Consider the following 25275-nt stretch of genomic DNA (forward strand, 5'->3'; position numbering starts at 1 on the left):
GAATGGATTTAAATTTTAATATATACAGCGAAATGTGGGCATGTCAAATTTTGCTTTCACCACTATGTCGACAATTGATACTACCTTTGTCTGCTCCATCTGTAACAACATTCATGAAGAAATATTATTTTGATTTAACATATTTTTATCTTTAAATATTTACTTTATCACATACACTTTCAACATTTTCTATTTTCTGTGTTTTATTGTGTCATATTTCATCATTCATGGATTTGTAATATGTGTATGAAGGTGTTTTGATTCCTAAAAGTAATCCCCTTATTTATAATTTTCTAGTATTCAATCCTTGACTTTAGTCTCAAACTAATATGAAAATTATATGCTATTGTTACCGTTATAAAAATAACTGTATTCTGATATGTACATACACTATTTATTTTAATACCTACCACCTTAAATTAAATAAGGGGGTTACAATTTATAAATATAGAGATATATTGGGAATTGTATAATATATGTACATTTGCATTATGTAAACTATTAGAATTACTTTTAAATAGGATATTGAGATATGTATAAAATAATATAAGTTAATTTGCTGATGAAAATATGACTTTAAAAAAATCACGTCATGTTTATTAAAATGTAGCAAAAGTTTTTTGTGATATTGTTAGTAACTAGTTGTTTTGTCAATATTTAAATAAATTACGTACCTAATAATTAAATATTGTCTTATTTTGTTCACTAACCCGATGTACTTATAGATATAGTTTCGTTATCTTTAGTCTTTTTTTATTATATTTGCTACGATACGAAAGTAATTGTTATTCATGTAAAACATTTGAAAAAGACGCCAAAATTAACTATAGTTGTATTGTGTATGACCATATCCTGTTTGTCCATGATATTAAATTGAAGACGATAGCTTGCCCAAACAATTTAAAAACTGAAATATCGTTGTTTATTCAGTGATTTGTGTTCTATCGTATTATTTGTTATTATAGGTATGTGCAGACAAATAAGTTAGTATACTGAATTTTTTTATATAATTTATGTTTACCACAAACTAAATGGTTTTTTTTTATGTCGTACACCAATATTCTAGCGGAGTCAATCGTTTAAAGAAACAAATAATATAATACTCAAAAACGGAACGAACTAAATAGATGTTTACAACATGTCAGCAGCACTGACAACAGATAGCAGTAAACTGACGGTACCATCGCATTCTATCAGTTTTAACTGACAAGTAGAACTATTAAAAATCCGAATATACGTTCGGAAACTGTTCGGAATTTATAGTAATCCTCACTATCTTTAAGCGTTATATACAATTTGAATTCAAAATCTAAAAGTAGATATTCATCTTCTCTATAATGTAAACCCAATATAGAAGTTTTCTTATCTTTGCAACTTATTATTTAGAATTTTTATTACTAAAAATTGTGATGAGTTGGCTTGCGCGTCGCGCCGTCAGTCTGCCGTAACGTGGCGGCGCTACGCTCGTGTGTGTGTGCTGCAGGAGTGGCTTTGAACTGTCATTGTTCATGTAGTTTTCTGTGATAAGAATTTTATTGTGAAATTATAGTTTAGCGAACTAATTTATACATTAACGATGTCTGCGTCGGGAGAATTTGGTAATCCTTTACGCAAGTTCAAGCTTGTTTTCCTTGGGGAACAGAGCGGTAAGTCCTGGTTAAATTATATCCCCTCGGTCGTACATTTTTAATATATAGTTTTGAATTTACGATATGTAAGTATAGATCAGTCTAGACTTTATCGAATTACTGACCTACATTGGGCCGGGGAGACTAGAAGTGTATGCCGTATTGAGGGTTAAAGTGTGGTTTTGCTGGGATCGTAATGTCTGGCCGACGAAGAATTATTATGACTAGGATGTAGGTTACACTCACTATGTAGGTACATCACTGGCGTTGAGTCGTCTATGAAGTATTCTCACGCATCATACAGTTTCTTTCCCGTTATAAATCATGATTTTTGTATTTGCTTCAACATTGTTGCAATTTAAATTAACATGGGTGTTTCTTTCTGTTTTGCAGTGGGAAAAACTTCGCTCATCACTAGGTTCATGTATGATAGCTTTGACAACACTTATCAGGTGAGTCAGTGATCTATCACTTACAAAATTAGTACCACATAACAGTTCTTATTTGACTCCAATTGGTTTGGTGTCAGTACAGCTATTATAACATCATTGTTAGTCATCAGAGCTCATTATCATATTTATTATTATGCATTTGATCAAGAGATAGTGATGATATAACATAACATTGTGAGTAATATTTTATAAGAATGTTTACATTAGTGTTTAGTGTATTTATTTAGTGTAGCATGGACAGCTAAGTATAAAATTAATTTTATTAATTATAGTCTGGAGAAATATTTGTATTAAGTATGATAATATGTTGGCACTGGTTATTAACATTTGGACATAGTTTTGATCAAATATACCAAAACAGATAAAAACATTATATTGTATAGATTAATTTTGTGAAATCTTTACAGTATATTTGTAGGCAAAATGCAAATTTATAAAATCTGGAATAATTATTCCACAGTATATTATTTGTTCCATATTATAAAAGGTTATCAAATCAGATAGTATTAGAGCATAGACATTGGAACATTTTTTGTATGTTTGGTATAGTGTTGGTACTATAATGGTAGGGCTATGTTAAATACTAGCCATTGATGCCAGATGCAATTCATTATAAAATGTAAGTAAAAAGTATTAAATAATTAGTTAATTTATTATTCTGAATTAGATCTCTATTTTGTTAAAATATCAGTAAAATGTTATTTCTGTGAACATGTTTATTCTTTCCTTAGATAATTATTTGCATCAACTAGACTAATTAGGTTTATGGTTAAATACAATAGTTGTGTAATATTACAGAGTCAAGTGGTACATAACTGTTAAAATACATTCAAATATATAATGATACTTAGCCCACCTGAACTACATGGCATACAATTACACTGCATCTCACCTTTTCAGGGTGCATTATTTTTATAATGGTACATTTGTGCTTTGTGACACAAATATGAATATTTATTAAAGGCTTATAACCCAAATGTGAACTAGCTGTAGTCTGTCTGTGTCAGAGACAAAGTTGTCATTGCCAGCATTTGCCAAGTTTTAAATAGGGCCGTGGTACTATTTGAAAATAATGTTAATTTTTATAGGTTACTCAGAAATAATGTAATTTAATAATTCAGTTATTTGAAAAAAATGTGGTTTGTAGCATACTACTGTAAAATATTATGTACATGTATGGAATCACTTGTATACATATATTTTGAATATATTTTGTGAAAATGTTATATGAAGTACTTTAAAAATAATATTCTGAAATAATAGCTTTGCAGGTACACTATCCTGCTATACCTGGTATCATTATTTGAACATTTGACATAGATACCTGTCAATTTTGTCTCCCGGATAAAAACACAGACTCTCCAGAGTGTTCTATTATCTTACTTATATATGCATACAGTTGTTTATTTTTTCTCTTATAGCGACAGAGTATAAATTTTATTATGTAACTTATCTTTACTTAACATACATTTTTCTTTTGTGTATAGGCAACAATCGGTATTGATTTCCTCTCGAAGACTATGTACTTGGAGGACCGTACAGTGAGACTGCAGTTGTGGGACACAGCAGGACAGGAACGGTTCCGTTCACTTATACCTTCGTACATCAGGGACTCCACAGTAGCGGTCGTCGTCTATGATATAACTAGTGAGTATCTGATTACTTTACATTCATAAGATTGGACCTTTGTTTAGAAATATCGAAAAAACAGTTATTCATATTTGGCCAGTTTTGATGCAGATAATGTGTAACAAACATAATACATTACAAGTTTAATTGAGTACCTTCATCTTTACTTTGGTAGAAAATAGATTACATCTGATTAAAAATTTAAACAAAGAGATTTACAGATGCCAAAATTATATGGCTGAGAAATTTTGCTACAAGTAAAACTTTCTAAATATAGTTCTGAATGTAATCTTAAGTTTATGGCTTAATGGATTTAAATAAAGTTAGATTTCAGGCTATGAGATATGTAGGATACCCTTACCCCGGTAATGGGTATACATGTACTAACCTTCTTTAAGGAAGTCTGTCTCTTAATTTTTGGTATTAAAGTTTAAATTAGATGAATTGCAATTGACCGCCTCGGTGGTTTATCAGTTTAGCACACCGTCTTACTTTAGATTGTCGTGGATTCAATTCTCGCATGACACAAACATTCATGAGTATAATGTTTGTGTCGGTCTGGGTGTTTTCTATAACGTGAATATATTTATAAAATAAATCGTCTATGTATTTGTATCAATTTTCAAATACCCATAACAAAAGCTCTGCTTATCTTGGGACTAAATTGCGCTGTGTGAATTGTCCGGAAACATTATTATTATAAGTAAGAATCATTTGAGCCTTTACTATGCCTAATTAAAATATCAATTTTCACGCGAGTTCAAAAAGAAGCAGCCAGTCTACTCTAGAACCTAACGCCGATCGATCAATATTGGAATGTGCTGTTTCGTACCTTTATGTCATACACTAAGCAACATATAAATTCCATAATTCGTGGTTATTGAATGGACTGAAAGTGTAATCGGCTTATTCATTTTACTTCAAAAGATCAGAAATTGCATTGTGTTGAAGACTATATTAAGACTGAACTCTAGGCTAAGCCGGTAGACTTATAGGTGTATTTTTTTGGCAGATGTCATAAAAGATATAACTAGATATTTTGTTATATACTACACAGATACTCAGAATTCTTTTTGTAATTGATAGGATTTACTCTTTTTGTTGAAGTTATCTTTTTTATACTTTTAATATGTGACCGGAAATAAAACAGTTATCTATCATATTTTGACTGGTTGCATGATGTGCACGTCTATACTGCTGAAAGTATGCCGACGGCCTCGTGCCCGAACATACCGAAGGTTAGCACTTCAATACTGCGTAACTTTATATACATAGGTATTACAGTCGGCTTCATGTATTAGTTGACACAGCGGGTCAATAATACAATGGTAGAAAAATTGCAACTAAGTACATCTTAACATAAAGTTCTGAATTTATTTTTATTAAATTCAATAGGAAAATAAGTTTACAATGCATATGTACATGAACAGCAATACGAACATCACGTCATCATGTGACAACACTAATGCGTCGTTATACGGACACATGATATTTTACGTGTCTCCGTATCCTGGAATATCACTGCCTTATCTCACCCTACAAACTTAAGGCATCTTACAAGCCAACTGCTTGGTAGTTGAAATAGGTGAGCCAGAGGTAATGTAATGTAAATTGGACTGTATTTTCCGCAATCAGCCTTTCATCTGAGACGTTGTACGCGAAACGAGACAGGTACCAACGCATACTACAAAATCTATCTCGTTCCAAATTTATATCAATATAGAAGATATTGTAAACACGTAACGAATTATAACGTTTTTATTTTTTCTGTAGTCGTGCCTTCATGAAAATGTCTGTTCATGACGCTAGTGCTAGAGTACGATATGTCTATGCTAACTGCAGTAGGCTTCTATCAGTAGCGGTTTTAACTGCATGAGAGCATTTTGTTGAGTATTGAGTTTTTCGTTTCATTCATCAATTAGTAGTTTGTCACGGCGGTTACTACGAGGACAGTTAACTTTTACAGAACTTTTGATGATTAAATATTAAATAATTATATAATTAAATATACCTATTAACTTTTTATGATATAATATAAAATAATTATAGTATATATAAAAAAAATCTATTTTTTTGCACTAATATTAACAGGTATGGATGATAACAATAATATTCTTATGCTGACATAATATTGAATTATCTATTACCTAAGATATGGTTGACCATTCTTAACGCTTCTTCTTGTATGAAGTTGACTGTACATGTAAATTAATATCACAGCTCCCTACCACAGGTCGTCCCTTGTAATACTGGGTTAGATAATCTAATTAAAAATAATATAAATGAGGAACTTTATTAAATCTTGCCTTAAATGGAGGATGAATGACGGGGCGTGGATAGATGGAGTAATAAGAAAAATAAATAGGAGAGGTGTAACATACTTTAATGAAACATACTTTATGTTTCATTAGAGTGGCAGAAATATAATACAATCGCGATAGCGTATTTTAAATATGAATAAAGATAATTAAAAATGTTACCTTACCGTTAATATACATATTCAAACAAATGTAATAAAATAACTACATATATGCCTAAACTAGCTTTGAATTTGTTAAAAAAATGTACATGTCGTAATAAACAAAATTCGGTTGTTCCAAAGTTTTGAGTTTAACGTCTACCTGTCTATGTATATACGATGGACTGCTTTTGATACATTTTTTTGTTTGAAAGTTTACGTGATCGATAATCGACGTCTTTCTTATATATAATTTATGAAGAGGTTTTCAGGCGTTTCAACATATTTTTAGTCGGCCAAAGGACTTCTCTAACTTTTTATACATAGGGTTTTGAAAAGTCTAAATTTAATTATACTTGTACAGTTTTATTCCACTACCATTTTATTCCTGTCTATAAAAGAAAGAAAAAATACTCGTGTTACCTCAAAAATTTTGTATTAAGTTTGGGACAAATCTCAACTTGTTATTTGCGACGCTGAAACCCGCCGACTGTCTCATGTTTTATTTATGAATACCTGGCTTGCGGATCTACTCTGTCTATTTTCCCCGTAAATCGTGGACGTATTGCTGTAGCCTTTTTTGTTCTAGTCGAAGTTTTATGCAACTGATTAAACATGTTTCTTTAAGTCTCACGTTTCAGTGGTGGATTTCTGAATCGACAAACAAGCTGATAAATCACTTGATAAAAAGTAGTAACCTGCTAAAAGTAGTCACCTAAGTATATACATGTGCAAAACCATCATTATTAATAATCATCCATCTAGTCCCAAACTAAGCCGATCTTGTATTACAGCTATTAGACAACTAACTAGTTAAATCACTTAGATATTTTTTATACGTACAAAATATACCCAGACCGATACAAATAATCATACTCATGAATATAAATGTTTGTACCGTTTGAGGAAGCGGACCTGCTACCACTGGAAGTAAAGTGGTGTGCTAAACGGGTAGACCATCAAGACCACATATTACATTTTGACTGCTGTGGTAGTTCACATGCTTTATCTTTTCTAAACAGTATGTTGTTAAGCCTTTGTACTGTTATTCGACGAATAATAAAAATAATAAAAAGAAAAAAAATTTATTATAAAACAATTATCATCATCTGCTTCTTCCTTATCCCATTTATTTGGGGTCGGCGTAATAGGTTTTTCTCTACCATTCATCTCTGTTCGCAGTCATCTCGTTATTTATTCCCTTTCTCACCATATCATCTTTCACACAGTCCATCCATCTCTTTTTCGGTCTTCCCTATTTATTAGAGAAACTAATTTATATACTTAGAAACGATATGGTCGAGACTTAGGATGTGACTGGTTCGCTCGTATGCTTCGCCTCGCGGTCTCATATTGCGGAATTTAGTAAGATAGGAAAAGCTTGTTGTAACTCTAACCGTATGTTGTTGGGTACACCAGTATGCTACAATATCCTTAATTGTATCTAGAATTTGTATGGGAACGATAATAAATTAAGTAGGGTGCTATCAAATTATTTGTGTTCTATATTATATAACCACTATGATAACGATGAAATCTTGTGCACCTACGCCAAATGTTATTGATTTATTAATAAAAAAAATCATATTTCTCTTTGTAATGGTTCATTGACCCTTTAAAAACAGCCTATGCCGCTATAGTTACAGTATGACTATACGGGATCAATGAACTGCCTAATGCGTAAATAAAGATTTATTCACATACACTGAAAATATTTGTGTATTGAATGTTTTTTTTAAATAATTGTATTGTATATGCATATCTACACATCTATACATATATATAAATAAAATTGGAGTGTCTGTTTGTAATATTGAAATAACCGTTTTTTACTACATGCATGTGAATATAAATACACCAAAAAACATTTTTTACAATTTATGTCTGTCTGTCTATCTATTTGTTCCGGATAATCTCAGTAATGGCTGGACCGATTTTGACGGGACTTTTTTTGGCAGGTAGCTGATGTAATAAGGTACTCCTTATAAGTTAAGCTACTTTTATTATGAAAAAAAAAATAGAAAAATAAAGTTAAAATCCACGCGGGCGAAGTCACGAGAACAGCTGGATTCAATAAATTATCAATACATACATGGACTATGTTTAAAGAGTGTAGCAGTTTCTTAGATGACTCATTCCATATTTTACAATAGCCAACAGCGCCCGAACGTCTGTCACTTTGTTAGGACTAAATAAAATTTGAAATTTAAATCTTCTGTGAATATAGGTAGTAGTTTTGTAGAAAAGTACTACAGATAATTAATATAATAAGTAAACCTTTTATATCTTTATTATATGAACGGTACAAATTAAACAGAAAATCAGCTGGTTTATAATTTGGCCGTTCGCATTGTTTTCGCTTGTTCTAGTAATGAATGTCCTGTTGTTATTTGATAAGCATCGCTGATTAAAGAAACAAATCCCGATTTCACCACAAATTCTGTTATTACAAATTTCATTCTACAAGAGATAAATTAAGATAAGATAAATATATATTGTTGTGTGCTTATTGTAAACATTAATAACTGTACGATTTGTCATTTCATAGAACTAACCGTGTTATTGTCAGTCAAAGTGTTCTCGACGTAAACAATGATTTATATATATATATATATATTACGCAAAGTATTCACAAAAATTGACTAAGTTTAAAGAGTCTAGAGAGCCTTTCATAGTTTTGGTTTTTACATTTTATCTTTCCATTAAAGGTTAATTTAGATATAATGTAGAGGTTTAAATTTATTGAAATCTTAATACTTTTTAAAAAGACAATTTTTAATTAGGGTATTTTACTTTGTACCCTAATTTTAAACAATTTTTATTGTTCTTTTTTTAGTCGATAAATGGCTAGTTCTCCCGAGTTGGGTCTATAGGTATTACTGTTGTTACTTTTGAAGATATTTTTGCAACAATCTCTTAAAAGATCTATTAACTTCGAAAAATTTTGTTCTTTCTTTAGTCAATTACAGTAACAAATTGCAATTAAATAAAAAGTAATTAGAACAATTTTATGTTAGCTTGTAAATCAGACAATTGTCAGTACAGACTGGCGTAGTGTTAATATGTTATCTGTGGTTCAGGTAATATGTGTGTTTGTGTTAGGGCCGGCCTTGGACGTCCCGACGCCACAGAGGCAAATATTTGCGGCACATGCCGCCCTCGCAATCCAATTCTAAACCTGCCTACCCAGAAATTAGAAACGAATTAAAAAACATTTAAAGTAGCTAACTTTAGAAATTATAAAATTTTATGAAATCAAAATCTTAGTCGGTATATTTTAGTCGCCACGCATTACAAAGCAAGCTGTTTAACGACTGAAATAGGTGAGCCTGAGGCACTCATTCAGATGACTTTCTTCAAAGTCTATCTCGGTCAAATTTAATAATAATAATAATAACCCTGGAAAATTCACAGAACGTCATCTAGTCCCAATCTAAACAGAGCTTGTGTTATAGGCACTTGAAATACATTTTTGAAGATAATAAAAATAATAACACCCAGACCGATCGTACGCATGAATACAAATGCTTGTGCATCGCGCAAGGAATCGTAACCACGACCATCGGAAGTAAAGCGGTATGCTAAACCGCCAGACCACCGAGGCCGTCAATGTAATCAATATATTTTTTTATGACGCCACTAAGTTTAATGTACCTCTTTCTTAGCGTAACTTTGCCCCATTACACAATGTTTCCATCAAACATTTAAACAGTAATTTCTTTATCACCGCCGCAATGTGGAGCTGACAATACATGCCCATATATTTCATAGTTTAGTTACCCTTACATACTAACGTACGAACATATATTACATCGGAAATTTATTGCGTCACATTTCACTTTCTTTATAACTGGATCGGTACATTTATAGTAAAAATGTATTTGTTCGCGACAAACTCTTGCTAAAATGAGAAATCTATTATTGGGGGTTCTTATTTTGGTATATATTGGGGTTATTATCCACATAATCATAAGGTGTATTATTATTATTATTTATCTTCTTTTTGACATGACAGATAGTTGTACGAAACCGCGGCCTGTCATGTATTCTAACAATTACTTTGAGTAATACCCCAGAGTGTCAAGATATAAAAGCTCTACTGAAATTATTACCTGTAATACTTTTATTACAGTTGGTAGATAGATAAGCGATAAACTCCGCTAATTGATCGTAAAACTGGTGAATGTGTACAATAAACAACGATACGTCCTCGCGTATAACTCTCACACACGTACATTTTTAGAAATGTTTTCTTTCGTGATGTTTAGTGTATAATTGTTTTTTTTTTATTATGTACTTACTAGCGGAGCCCGCGTTTTGTTCATACGTACACATCTGGAGACGTCATCTGTAGATTATAAAATAAACAACCACAACAAATATATTATGTATATAATAATAGTTACTTGTTCCGGCTTCGCCCGGGTGTATATGTATTATACATATAAACCTTCCTCTTGAATCACTCTATCTATTAAAAAAAAAATTTCAAAATCCGTTGCGTAGTTTTAAAGATTTACGCATACATAGGGACGGACGGACAACGACAGCGACTTTGTTTTATATTATGTAATGATTACGATGAATTATCTGTTCACACCCAGGCCCGTCTACTTCCATGGAAACTTGTGGCATGGGTACTAGGTGACCGATACAAGTAGGTACAATTTTTTGTAAATATATACGTAATATGCATAAAAAACACCCAGTCCAACACAAACAATCATATTCATGAATACAAATGTTTGTACAGTGCGAGGAATCGGACCTGTTTATCGATTAGGCCGGCTATTATTTCATTAAAGATCTAATTAATACAATTATAGGTGGCGTATTGAAAATATGTCATTGTTTCATCTCTCCTTTATATGGGAGTGTTGTTCTCAACTTTCTATAGTCTATATGTTGATTCCATATCTCACAACACATTCTATGAAAAAAATATTCCAATACAGTCGCCTGTTTATCTATTTGTATCTTATGGTTTCACATAAAAGTGAAACCATAAGATACAAATAGATAAACAGGCAGTTTTAATCTTGACATGATTGTACCATTTTATGATATGTAAAGATAAAGATAACCTATTGCTTGTTACCCATGACTTTGTACAAACTTTCATTTCTTATTGCACTCTCTTCTATACAGTTTTTATTGGGTTAAAATAACTTATATCGGTCCAACTGATACTTTCACGCCAAATTTCATTAGAATCCATTCAGGCGTTTAGTCGTAAAACAGACTTTCGTATCTTTACATAGTATACCTAAAATAAAGTTGCTGCCGTTGTGTCTGTACATAAATCATTTAAATTATGCAATAGAGTTGAATGCAATTTTCAGCAATGGATAGTGATTAAAGAGGAAGGTTCATATGTATAAAATATGCATATTCTAATACAGAAAAGCCGATAAATTCAAAGATTCGAACGGGTACATCGAAAACGGGGCGCGTAGCTAGTTTATAGTATACCATAAGTATCATATATATATTAAAGTACATATCTGGGGTTCAAAAGTTACTTTATGTAAGTGACTTGCTTTGCGAAATTCCGTGATGTCACATGTTAAAAACATTTTTTTTATACCACTCTAAATGACGCATGGACGTAAACTGACGTAACTGTTCATTATCATAATGTAGTAGGCGCGATTGTTAATCCAGCCAGTCGCATATGAAATGGCATTATAAAACGTACCGTTTCGCGAAAGTGTTTGCTTAGCGTCGACTTTAGTACTCATATTTGTCAGTTGACTGATCTATTGACGTAGATTTATAAAAGGATGACTTTAATGGAATGGATATTACCTTTGTTAGAATTAACTTATCATAACCAATTTTGTATAGTCATTATTTTATTCTACCGCTGAATCTGCATTCCGAATGAATGAACACTCATTCGGAATGCAGATTGCGAGGAATGAGCAAGAAACTTAGCTGGTGATTCTCTCAAACAAATGTTGTACGACTACCTGTTTAACATTTTGTGTGAATACAAAATCCCTAACTAAATCATATTGTATTAATATTTTTAATAATATTTAAAAATGCAATTTACTAAATATCAAAATATATTAGTCAGTGGAATATATAACGAACTGACCTGTCTAACCGACAGGTCAGTTCGTTATATATTTTTATTGAGTAATAATGGAACAGTGAACTGCGCTAACGGTATATGCTGGCGAGGCACCATTGAGCATAAAGTTAGGTCAGTTAGCCTCGTGTCAAATTAACCAGGAATTAAGGACGGCGATTTCCGGGGTAAACTACGTGGAGGTTTTTTCAATGGATGTTTATGGAATGATGTACCCGTCTACGTTAACGGTTTACACCAAGGAGGAACCAACGTAGAATGTTAGGACGAACGAGGTCAGGTCAGTTGAACCATCGCGGTAAATTCATCAGGAATTTATCATGATGCTTTTCAGAGGCAACCCAATAGAGGTCAACCTGATATGGTACATTGCTAGTAATGTGGTCATCGATCCATAATACTAACAATCCCCTCTCCCCTTATTCAGTAGTAGACTAGGACCATATATTTAAAATGCACTAGATATTTTTCAATTAGAGAAAACTATTCGCTCCCATTTTTCCAGTTGGCCGTAAAAATCGTAAAAGATTCTTTATTGCGCTAAACTCGCTGGGGAGTGGTACTCTGAATCAGGTTACTTCTCACATAAAACTCCATGATGTTACCCGGATCTTTATCGAAACACATTTATTACTTTTTGCTTTAGACGTATGTATTAAATTTTGCCCCTAAAATGTGTAAAAGTAGGTTTTGGCCACGAGAGCAAAATTATTCATAAGTTAAAAGAGTTTCGGCCGAGGGCCAGATGTGTTTTTCAATGAAAACCGCAGTATGAAACTTTGAAGCCGGATTAGACTCTTCAAAATTATAGAAGTTTTATTTAATCTGGGGAATGTAAGTTCGTGACCTCGTTTGTTCGAGGTGTGTACCTACATGTGTGGGAGTCAAAAGGTTACCAACCGTTTTTAATAAGCCGATTCTCATGTGTACCATACAATAATAATAATTATATTAAGTTATGGCTGTTATCACGCATGGGGTAGTCAGAGGCATTGTCTATTGTCGACATCATGGTGAATGTGATACTCGACATATCCACATTGTAATGTGGACATGTCGAGTATCACGAATGTATATATACGTGGAATACCGCACTGCCTTTCCGAAAAATTTTTGGTTAGTACTCGGTGGTCTGAAATATAAATTGACACAGATATTTTTTTTATATCAGCCAGGGTCTTTTGTGTTATCCAGATTAGCACCCACGACCTTTTGAATGTAAGTGGGGGTAGTAATAGTATTACGACACAGAGGTTCCAAACAAATAGGGAAAAAGAAAAATTTTTGCGTGATTGCGACTATGTAAATCAATTCGTTTGTGACAGCATTATATTTTAGATATTAGGTTACTGACTGTTGCTACCCTAGCTACGCTGTTTATTATAATAAATAATATTTCGAAATTTGCTACTGCAGAGAAAAAAGCAATAAGAAGAAAAGATAATTAGTGTGTTTTACAAACATATGTTAAGTTATGTTGTTAAATTGTTACTAACAACATGGACTACGTATTTCTCAAATTTTATTTGTAGTTACTCCCCAACTACACTATGACATTTTGGATTTTTTTAAATTTATTCCATCTCCATCATCCGCGAGAATATTTCTAACATAGTATTATAATGTTTATAATAAATTAATCAATTATTCCAGACGCGAATTCATTCCACCAAACATCGAAATGGATCGACGATGTACGCACGGAGCGCGGGTCGGATGTAATCATAATGCTGGTTGGCAACAAGACGGATCTCTCCGACAAGCGGCAGGTGTCCACCGATGACGGCGACAGGAAGGCGAAGGAGCTCAACGTGATGTTCATAGAGACCAGCGCCAAGGCCGGTTATAATGTTAAACAGGTTAGAATTCAATTTAAGGCCTTACTAAACAGTGTAACACATTTTTCACAATCTCCTGTACTATTCAAACACGCTAAGCAGAGCTTGTGTTATATAGTACGTAAGGACGGTACTTATGGTACATCTATTTTAAAATTGTCTGTCTGCCTGCCTGTTTGTTCTTGCTATTCTCTGAAACGGCTGCACCGTTTTAGACGAGTCTTTCACTGATAGATAGTTAATGTTATAAGCAGTAACTGTATGTTACAAATAAAGTATATTCTTTTCTACTCTATTAATTGTAGTAAATACAGTAGACTAGTCGATCTAATCAGCACTTGTCCACAAGTATGACAGTTTGACCAGATTATAGCTTTAACTTTGTATTAGGTAACAAGTGGACAGATTATAGGACTTTATCTATTTATATATCAACACGAATTGCACATCATTGCCTTGCCTTTATCCCATTATTTGAGGTCGGCGCAGTATGTCATCCTCTTCCACTGAACCCTATCGGCGATCATATCTGAACATATTAACTTTCATACAATCCATCCATCTTTTTTTGGTCGTCCTCTCCCTTTCCTATCCATCCATGTTCATATCATATACTTTCTTTATGACATTATCCTCGCTCCTCCATATAACATGTCCATACCAAGTCATTTGTTACCTCGAGACTTATCTATAACTGGCGCAACTTTCAAACTTCCTCGTATATACACATTCCCTATTTTGTTATTCTGTTATTTATCCCACCCATCGCAACATTCGCATTTTTACCAAATGCACACGCCTATCGTCCCCTCCAACACGACTTACACAATATATCCGAATTAGCACGTAATACTATTAATTTATAAATTTCAGTTATTCCGACGGGTAGCGGCGGCGCTTCCCGGTATGGACTCAGCCGAGAGCAAGCCACCTGAAGACAGTATCCTTTTACACTTGAAATCTAACCGATACAAAAGTTTCAATATATTTCGGAACATATTTCACATAAATACTATATTAATATTAAAATTTATTCCGCTATTATTATATTATAGGTACATCGCAATTTGAAAGTGGTTATCGAATGCTAATTTAATTGATTATATATTGATTCAAAGCCAATTTGCAATGTGGAGAAATCATTCGCATTTTAATATTCATGCAATATTTGAAATGCCTTATCATTTGGTGCATCGGAAATAATTCAATACCCGGCAACAGTATGCATAAAATTGTATAACTTTTCTTAGAGAAAATAAACGAAATATGAAAGTATAAACTACACGCTTAGTTGGAAAGTTTCAATTTATTTTTATATTTCGATTATGTTCATTGGGGAACGTTATTCAATATTCATACTCTCACTTATTACCTTTTTATTCAAAAAAACTGAAAACTACAAATCTTTTCTAAATAACCAGTGTTTTGTCATTTTCTTCCAAATTAATCATATACCACGATAGAAAAGGACAAAGAAGTTTAATGTAGTATCATATAGTTATGATATTGTGTTAAATAAAATTCTGTTTCAAATATTTAATAAAAGTTATGTGCTTTTAGGAACGTTACAAAATTCTTATTACAAAATATATTTAACAATATTATACCTCACTTTTGTCCTGTCTCTACCAAAACATATTGTTAAGAATAATACACAAAGTTTCAGTATTACCATTTTCATAACAACACACGCACATTTAACTTTTTTTGGGCGCGAAATTTGTATTTTTTTTTCAGTACTACCTGTCTCAATATGGTATTCGAATTTGGAACATGACCAGATATATGACACTGTTGTTTCATTTTTAAATAATAATGCAAGGAATTTAAAATCCGTCAGATAGATCCGTTTAATTGCAAAACAAATCAAAATGGAAAGGAACAAGAACAAAAGAAACCTAAGTTAATAACTTAATTAATTTAAATCATGTGCGCGCCGCAGCAGCACAAAATGGCCAATGGCTCTACTTATTATTTCACCCTAAATTTTTATAAATTTTAGACGCCAGCCGCGAAATTCCCATATTGAAATTGACATTTTGTGTGAATGTAAATGTAAGTTCACAGTTAAATACTTACGTAGAAAATTATTTTCTTCTTTGGTTGTGTGTGAACAATATTTGTCCGTATGACTTTATAAGATAGTTCTTTACACATCACGCTCCATACAAGCACATTATAACACTATTATCTACGTAATTTATTTATAGCGCTAAACGCAATAACGCTAGTTTTATATTTGGTTTTTAAATTGTGATGTCAAAATGCAGAGACAGAAGACTGCAGTCATTTCGTATGTGAAATTAGCTACTATGTCATTTATTATTGATATCCACTTGAATATTTAACAGAAAAATAATATAATTTCATTGTTAGCGAAACCAAAGAGTAATTTCATTGTCTAGTTCTCGTTGTCAATTAGTGTCTACCAAAATATTGATGTAAACAGCCAAAGATTAAGCAACTGTTACCATGTTACTCAGGCTCATCGAATTATTTTACTTAACAGCTTATATCCATTTCCTGCGGAGATATAATGTAAGTTTATGAATGACTAAATATTTAAAATTGGTGTCAATATAAATTATTATTATTGAAATAGAGAAAATAGGGGATAGAGGGAGATAGAGAAACAGTTTTATTCTTCACAGATTGAGATTCATAGTCCATATAATTGGAAAAACAACTATTAAAATTTTCCTGTCTATGGTATCGTTATAATTATATGATTTTACTCACTGAGGCCTGAAGGACCCAGAACAGTGTCGCGATATAACAGCTCTTGTAGTATTGAAAGAAATATATGTAACAATAAATATATACATTGTTAAATATATAACAATATATACTATTAGATACATTTAACATAGTAGCTAATTCCATATATGTCTGCCAATGGTGACTCGTGTGGATCCTATTTGTGTATGGTGGTGGTATTAACGTCTAATATGTTGTAAGTACATTTAACCTTACTAATTTGTGTGGAAAAATAATTGTACAGTAGACATATACCGTCCCCTGTACTATTATTGTATGACTAGCTATATTCCGCGGCACTGGCCGCGTGGAATATAGCTTACGTTACTCGCCAAATATAGTTTTATATCTGTAGGTGTGTAGGTCTAGTATTTTTATTTATTACATTCATTACATGCAAACATACAGTGTTTTCTTATGATAATATTAATATAGTTTACAATATATAAATCAAATACGAAATTAGAAAGACAACATTATATAATATACAATTATTGGCTTGCTGTCAGTCTCGCTCTAGATATAAGCAATGTCCTGAAAAAACTTGTCCTTTAAATTACATTTTACTAGCTACTCGCCCCGGATTCGCACGGGTGTACATGTATTATATATATAAACCTTCCTCTTGAATCAGTCTATATATTAAAAAAACCGCTTCAAAATCCGTTGCGTAGATTTAAAGATAATATAGGGACGGACAGACAGCGACAGCGACTTTATTTTATACTATGGATGATATTGTTTCTGTCGATAGTAATGAAGATTTAGACATAATATGTATTTCTGTCCAACGGAGGAAACTCTTTGAAATACAGAAATAATTTTAATGTGATCCAGTTATGAGAATTTATAAATATTTTACATAATAAGTAATTCGAAATTGTATTTCCAAAAACGAACGGTCGTGGCACTTTTAAAACAATTTCAACATGTTACGCAAGTACTATTATTTGCAAACGGTATTATGAAATAAATTCGGGCTCATTTGATACACATTAAACAAATGTAGTCATTCATAATTTTGAAATGGGTTCATAAAATAGTTACAAATACGCTGTAATCACTCATTACAAACTCACAGGAATCACCTCTTGGTCCAGTTTAGTCATCAGACAATTTATATTATGCTTAATTAACTGTTAAAACCGTTTTTGTCCGCGTGATGTTTCACACCTGGTGTTTTCATAGTGCAATCGGTATTTCTTCGTTGGATCGGTGTTTACTTTGTATTCATCCTAGCAGCTCCTCTTCCAACTAACAGATCCATACTGGTATGTGGGCATATAACTATTTTATTAATAAATTATAATTTGTATATATATTATTAAGTTATTTACGTTTATTTAACTAATTATTATATTTGTATTGTACGCAATGGCACGTAATATATTGCTTCTTAATTTCTGTTTATGTCATGTAGCGCACACTTATTTATAACGCTTTATGTACGATTTACATCAATCTATATATCGTGGTATGAGTGGTAGAGCGTTTATCACATTTGTCAATTGTATACACAAAATTAAATTATATTACCAACAATATAAAGTTCAAATTCTAAAATTTGGTCGAAGATAAGCATACGCTTTTTCCAATTGACGTATTTTTTCGAATTGTTCTCAGTTTACGCTATATTTGATGTAATTCGTACTTTATACATACCTTACGTGGCTTTATAGCGCTTCATAGTTACTATACAACAGTCTTACACTTTATTTAGCTTAGTCCTATAATTTCTGTAGTTTTTTTCGTTTTTTCCTTAATACTATATGTGTACAGTGCACGAGGTGATCCTGCGACAGGCGCCAGGTGACAACAAGGAACCAGACGGCGGATGTGCTTGTTAACCATACCACCCATCGATAATATAGTGCAGCCGCTTTATAAGGCCGCTTTCACAGCTGGACAATATTATATACCTATGATGAGAAAGAGAGAGACGTCAGTAAATTTTGACAGCTGTCAAGATGAACCTTTAAACGCGGTGTCAGTATGGATGTCAGTCTATGCCAGGTACAACGCACGTTGTCGTCCTAAAACAGAAGTGTAATGGTTAAAGGGCACAGACATGGACCTAAACAGACAAATATATCTCTTATGCCACCTTTTTGCTTTATTAAGCGTAAAAGAGTTTAAAAAATACTCCCGCACCGTCAGAATTACAACTCGGTGTTCCTATATGAAATATTTAACTAGCATTACAGATGGCTATTAAACATCACAGTAAATAAGAAAGAATTGAGATATTTGCAGCGTCTATTTTCATCTACGTTTGTACTCAGAAGCGTCAAGGCTGTTACTATCGGCTAATGTTTAGAATGTACTTATGTATAGAAATTTATAGTATATAGATTGTGGTTAAGTGATACGGTATCATAAAATGACAAATAGATTCAAGTTATTATGTAAAATTCTAATGATTCAGATTCAATTCATACATATGTAATAATATCCCAAGCTATATAATTATGATCCAATATAAATTATGTTCAAATGAAAACTATACGTACACATTGAGTTACTTTGCCTAAATTCGGATAGATGATTAAACATGTAAATATGGCGGCAAATGTGCGAAAAATAAAAATATTTATTTATGTCTATGTATAAAGTACAAGGTAAAAAAGAAGTATATTATTGAATTCAGGACGACAAAGTGCAGTAACTGATCTGATTATCATGTGCTAATGTGCTTTTGTGTGTGTTACGGTGATATTAGAGTTAATGTATTTTCTGTAGTATCTATTGTAAGCTGATTTCTTCATATCTTCTATGTCTGTTTTATTTTCATAAAGGTAATTAATTTTTAATAAAAAAAAACGAATACATGTGCAATAATGAGAGAAGTATGTAAGTACTTTAAGTCACCAGGCTTTTCTATTGGAATGTGCGATTATGAACGAAGTTTCATTTATATGTATGGTGTATATATATATTTTTTTTTAATTAAGTTGAGGATAAATATTTTATCTCTTTCAGTATTATATTTCTGTACTATTTGTCAGTTTGCCCTGAGGGGACAAAGTTGAGCAAGAATTTGTTTTAAATGTTGATAATAAATATTTTAGTAAGTATAAATAATTCATTTGTATAATGAACATAATTAATTACTAATATACGGCTCGTCTCGTACTACAACCGAAATGAGACTATAAGAGTAAGCAATAAAGTCCATTTTATCAAAATTTGATTTTTAGTTGTTAACAAATTATTGTCTGCTTTTCGTTACTTTAAATTCATAATCCAACATTCCAATGTGTAAACTCTACATGCAACGTTTTTGATTAGTAGCAATATGACCAAACTGAACCTTATTTCAATGGCATAAGAATATTAATTGTACAAGTTGTTAATGAATGCAAGATTTACAATTTAACTCTTATTTCAAAGATTTAGAGTCTAATTTGGTCAATTTCTACTAACCGTTCTCTTCAGAACTCAAACACAAGATGAGTGGGTGCAAAGATGGATGAAAAAAATATTGTTAGTGTATCAACAATATTTTTTTTATACATCATAACTCTTTTAACTACTGAACCTCAGTATGGCATACATTTCAACGAAAATAGTGATTACGAGTTATAGATTATTATTAAATGGTTCGCAAATGAGACTACCATACTTATATTTGCACACTACCTTTGGTGTATTGTAAAAAACACTGATTTAGGCAACTGTCCCGTCCCCGTCTTGTGCTGTTTGAGCTCAGATCACCGAGGTACCATAAGTGCCTATGTCGTGTCGTTTCTTATAGCATATTATACACAAAAGCACGTGTCTCGCGTAGCGCTAAAGACTTCGAAGTTATGCTTGTTTTGGTTTAAGCAAGGAGGTCTGGTCACGTCTAAGACTGAAGCTCCATGTAACGCCATCTGTAGATTACATAAAGTTTAAGCTTAGACTACACGCATTAGTTTTTGGGGTTCCGTACCTCTAATAACCGTATTAAACGAACGTTTTTTCTTCATAGAATTTATACATGTGATTCGCTTAACTTTTTCTGACGTATTTGTCATAATTTTAATTACTAAAAGAATAAATATGTGTATCAATTTATTGAACCCGTAATTTGATAAAAATATTTGTACTGTTAGGTGCTTATTAATTTTCTAAAAATTATGTTTATATTTTTATTTTGATTTCTTCAGAACGTGTTGATATAGGAAATCGTTGTACAGAGATTATTCAAAATATATGGGAGGGTAATATTGACATGTATATATATAAATATACAGATCGTAAGTACCCATAGTAATCGGATATTTGCCACAGTGTATCTCTTAATACGCCATACGCAAAAAATGAGCTGTCACTCACATGATGCATCGTGGTCATTGTATTATCTGTGGAAGGGTGTTAACTGCTGTTTTTTGTATATAGCACGGACGCGGTACATTTTGCATAAACATTTGTAGATGTAATAATGTAATACAGTAGGTTGATTTGGATCACCGATATATAACTCTCATCCTATTGATCTGTAAATACCTAACTGAAAGTAAATATTGATTTTGTATTCATAAAAATAACCTCCAGTTTTTCTTTGTCCTCAAGTAGCTCTTCTTTTTTTATTTTTTATTTCCCGTAGTAAAATTATGTTTTCATCACACAAAAACAATTCTGTACACACTTAAATTTTATGACATAATTGCTTATGCTTTTTTAAAATTAATAAAATATTAAAAATATCGGATGGTCCACAATTGTCTTTTGCATTCATTTTATTCATATAATTTTTGAAATTTTATATAATTAATACAATTGTCTTGTAAATCGTTCCGCGGTCCATGTACATTAGTATTATTTATTTATTTAGTGCTTAAGAAGTATTTTGATACATAATATAATATAAAAAGTATGAGTGAGATTTTCGCTGCTAAAAGCTTACATTCAATTAAATATATATAATTACAATTGTATTTACCTTAATGTTGCAAAAAAATGAGTAAAATTGTGTCTACAGTGATAAAGTCTATCAAAACAAAACCAATAATCCATTTATGGACTTGTTTATGAACAGATTTAGTCATTATGGACTTATTATTATACGATACCAACATTCCGCTTTCATTATAATCAGTGCAAACGTGATCTAAGTGATTTCCTATTACAATTAGTGGTATTAGGTCTGCTACAGTTATCGGCAAATAATTTGATCCAAACCATTCTTACGTAGTATAAAATGAAGTGACTTCCGCCTGTTCGCTCAGATCTTTTTAACTACGTAACCGATTTTAATGAAGTTTTCAGCAATATATAGTATTCAAGAGGAATTTTTATATGTATAATACATGTACACCCGTGTGAAGCCGGGTCAGGTAGCTAGGTGACAATAAGTTTCTGCGCAATCACATGGTAATATAATAGTGCTCAAGTTATTTGCCGGTATTTCTAACAATAAATTATTATATAATTAATTTATATTGTAGTAATAATGCTTATTTAAATAAATTATTTTTATAACATGAGATTTTTAAATATTTCATTTAATAACTGCTATGGAAACAATTTCTAACTGTACTATTTGCATGAACTTAAATTTTTGATAAACCTCTTTACTTTTATGTTATATCTGTTTGAAATTACATTTAGTATAATTACAATCTTTAAATAAAAAGACGATATTTTTCATTAAGCTAATATTGGTTTATAAGGCAAAAGTCTACTATTGTCTTATATTTTTTATTAATAAGGATATTAGTGTATATTTACTTAATAAAAATAAATAACATATCATTTTGTGAACATCTTTGAACCACACAAAGTTTTGGTACCTTCAGAACCAAACCTGTCCGCAGAACCAGTCTATTAAATCAACCAATAGGCCGTACTGTGTTGTTTCCCATTCTAGTTTGACAGATATTTATGTTCCATACGTATCTATCAAACTATAGTTGATGTTGACAAATTTTTATATCTTGAAATTCTTAATTAACATGTACATCGTTTGCAATGGTATGAGTCGCATATGTTAATATTACATCTACATGACGTCTGCATAGTTCTAATTTCAAAAACCATATAACAATATTTCCGAACGATTATCTAATAAGTTTTGTCGTTCCGAGCAGTAAAATGTCATATTTTATTTCATGTACTAATAAATAAATAAAATACATTGTTTTGAATTTTGTAAATGCATTTACCTACTATAAAAATTATAACCTTATTTTAATTGAATGTAACAACAATGTTATTACATAATTATTTATCTGCTGTCTTAATATTCGTTCAGAAATATTGAAAATTGGGTTAATTTTGCAAAATTTACATATGATGCAAACATTTTATAATTTAAATGTGCACGCTCTTTGCTTGTGCGGCAGATTACTGAAGTGTTACCATATTGCAGATTTTAGAATAGCTTAGTGGTGGTAATGTTTACAAATTATATGAAAGCTTGTAAACAAGATGTTGTACCCTTGCAATTCTTCTCAGTATTTCAGTAAAAAATCATATTTTGTAATTAGTGCAATTAAGTAATATTTAATTCCTTTTCGTTTCTGACGGTAGCTATGACAGAGCCGTTTGCATACAATGTGGCACTGCGTCCGCGCACCTTATTCTTATCATTGCGACAATTATTATAATTTGTAAATACAGGACTCACGCTGATAATGTTTTGAATAAAATTAATTCTAAAATACTAAATACTGTTTTTATTTTTTTTGGTTTTGGTCTTTATATCCATCGTTTTAGGAAATGTTCAGTTGACCGCTGTGATGAGATTCTGACTTTTAGAATTGCACCAATTAATGTGACGCGCGACTGCATATATTCACACTACAGATTACAGCAAACTGGATATTTGATCGAAAACGGTTTATTTATATTGGGATATTTATTAGAATTCAACTTTTTTTAATAAAATAAATATTTATTTCTAAAAAGAATGTTACTCTAGCTAACCTAAGTTACCTTATATGATTTAAAAAAATCTAAAAAGGTCCAGCTATATTAGAAATTAGCCAAAACAAACAAATGTTTATTTTAATTCAAACACTGCATCATATATTTGTATGGATATTAAGTAACATTTTTAATAAGTTATAATGTATATCTTTTTTTTTAATGGATGAATATGGAATGGTGTGCCTGCAAATGTTATACGTTGTGCTAGTAGTGGATAATAATAGGAGGATGACATTAGTTGGCCAACGTAATTTTTTTACACAGTACGGTTGTAATTGTGAAGGTATAATCCGAAGACTAATAATTTTTTAAGGAGAAGAAATCAGAAAATGCAAATTTATTTCTTACCTTTTTTCCGTTGTCCTGAAATGTGAAATATGCCAAAAATGTGTATAACATATTTGTACGTTTTTAATTAATATCACGTGTGAGCATTGTACGACCTTAACTCAGCAACAGCGGTGGACCTCCAGACCCAGTCGCCACTGGGCTCCGAGCAGGAAGGCAACGAGAGCGGCTGCGTGTGCTGAGCTGCCCCCCCACCCTTTGCCCCCCGCTCCCCACCCCCACGACCGCCTCCCACCCCACTCAGCGTGCGCCACACTCCCCCTGCCGTGCAGACCCTGCCGCGACACCCGCACCGCTTCCATCACCACGGAGCATCGATATTTGGAGTTTGTACCGCATTCACTACACGATATGGGTACTGATTGACTAATGCTCTTTTATAGAGCGACCCGACGCGGCGACGCGATATTTCGATGATTTTTTTATTTGATACTTAAAGTATTGCAAATTGTAGTTCGTGTGTAACCGATTTAATGTTGCGGACGCTCCGTTGTCTGCAAGCGCACGGATTTCCGGACGGAGTGATCTGGATTTGTTGATGATCGTGATAAGAATATCGTTAACTAGCTCAATTTGCTACGAATGCTTGCCTTATCTTGAATTTTCGGTGTTAATATTAAGCAATAAACACATTGCAGTACTTAGGTTTAGAGAATTTCATACTATATTTCCGTATCGAATTTTATACATTTTCTTTTATAAAATAATAATTGGGTCTTCTCGTCCGGAAATTTCGGGTCTGTACTTACGCTTACCGTTAATGTGATACAGTGAGATTTAAAAATAACATTCAATATATATACAGTACAGATGAAATTTATGTACTATGCGCAGATTGCAGACTGTTTGCTCTCTTCATGTTTCTACGGCGGACATGTGACTAGTTTTTTAGTTTCTCCATATTTCTTAAGTTTATTTATTTATTGGTAGCTTTAACGGAGCTGTATATTATTTAGAGAGATAGGTACATAACACTAATTAAAACTCGATTCAATTTGTTTTTCCATGACTTTTAGTTGCTATGTGAGTATTAGAGTTACAAATAAATCTAGATCTCTCTCTTTGCAGTTTGCCCACAAGTAGGTAGGTACTATAGTGTTTGTAATTTTATATTGTAATCTCTGAGGTAGCTTATTATCTAGATATTAAATTAAAT

At 32.0% G+C, this 25275-nt stretch overlaps 1 protein-coding gene across 2 annotated transcripts; it reads left to right on the forward strand.

Annotated features, from left to right (window-relative positions):
* Nucleotides 1–1425: 1425 nt before the first annotated feature.
* LOC131845872 (ras-related protein Rab6) lies at nt 1426–24332 on the forward strand. Of its 2 annotated transcripts, none has more exons than XM_059195018.1 (6): nt 1426–1646; nt 2022–2080; nt 3568–3727; nt 13918–14123; nt 14976–15042; nt 24231–24332. In XM_059195018.1, the coding sequence occupies exons 1-6, from the start codon at nt 1577–1579 to the stop codon at nt 24299–24301; spliced, it is 633 nt and encodes a 210-aa protein (XP_059051001.1). In that variant the 5' UTR covers nt 1426–1576; the 3' UTR covers nt 24302–24332. The 2 variants fall into 2 exon arrangements, with proteins under 2 accessions (XP_059051001.1, XP_059051002.1); XM_059195019.1 differs by lacking the exon at nt 24231–24332 and adding an exon at nt 18639–18926.
* Nucleotides 24333–25275: the final 943 nt, after the last annotated feature.

This window comes from Achroia grisella, unplaced genomic scaffold (assembly GCF_030625045.1).
Source record: "Achroia grisella isolate CSIRO2021 unplaced genomic scaffold, CSIRO_AGI_Agris_v1 utg487, whole genome shotgun sequence".
In the NCBI taxonomy this organism is placed as follows: Eukaryota; Metazoa; Arthropoda; class Insecta; order Lepidoptera; family Pyralidae; genus Achroia; species Achroia grisella.

Bases quoted from the DNA above. Each gene is read 5' to 3' on its own strand.
- LOC131845872 (XM_059195018.1), top strand. From the start codon at position 1,577: ATGTCTGCGTCGGGAGAATTTGGTAATCCTTTACGCAAGTTCAAGCTT. The intron at 1,647-2,021 runs GTAAGTCCTGGT...TCTGTTTTGCAG, and splicing joins TTTCCTTGGGGAACAGAGCG to TGGGAAAAACTTCGCTCATC. The intron at 3,728-13,917 runs GTGAGTATCTGA...CAATTATTCCAG, and splicing joins CGTCGTCTATGATATAACTA to ACGCGAATTCATTCCACCAA.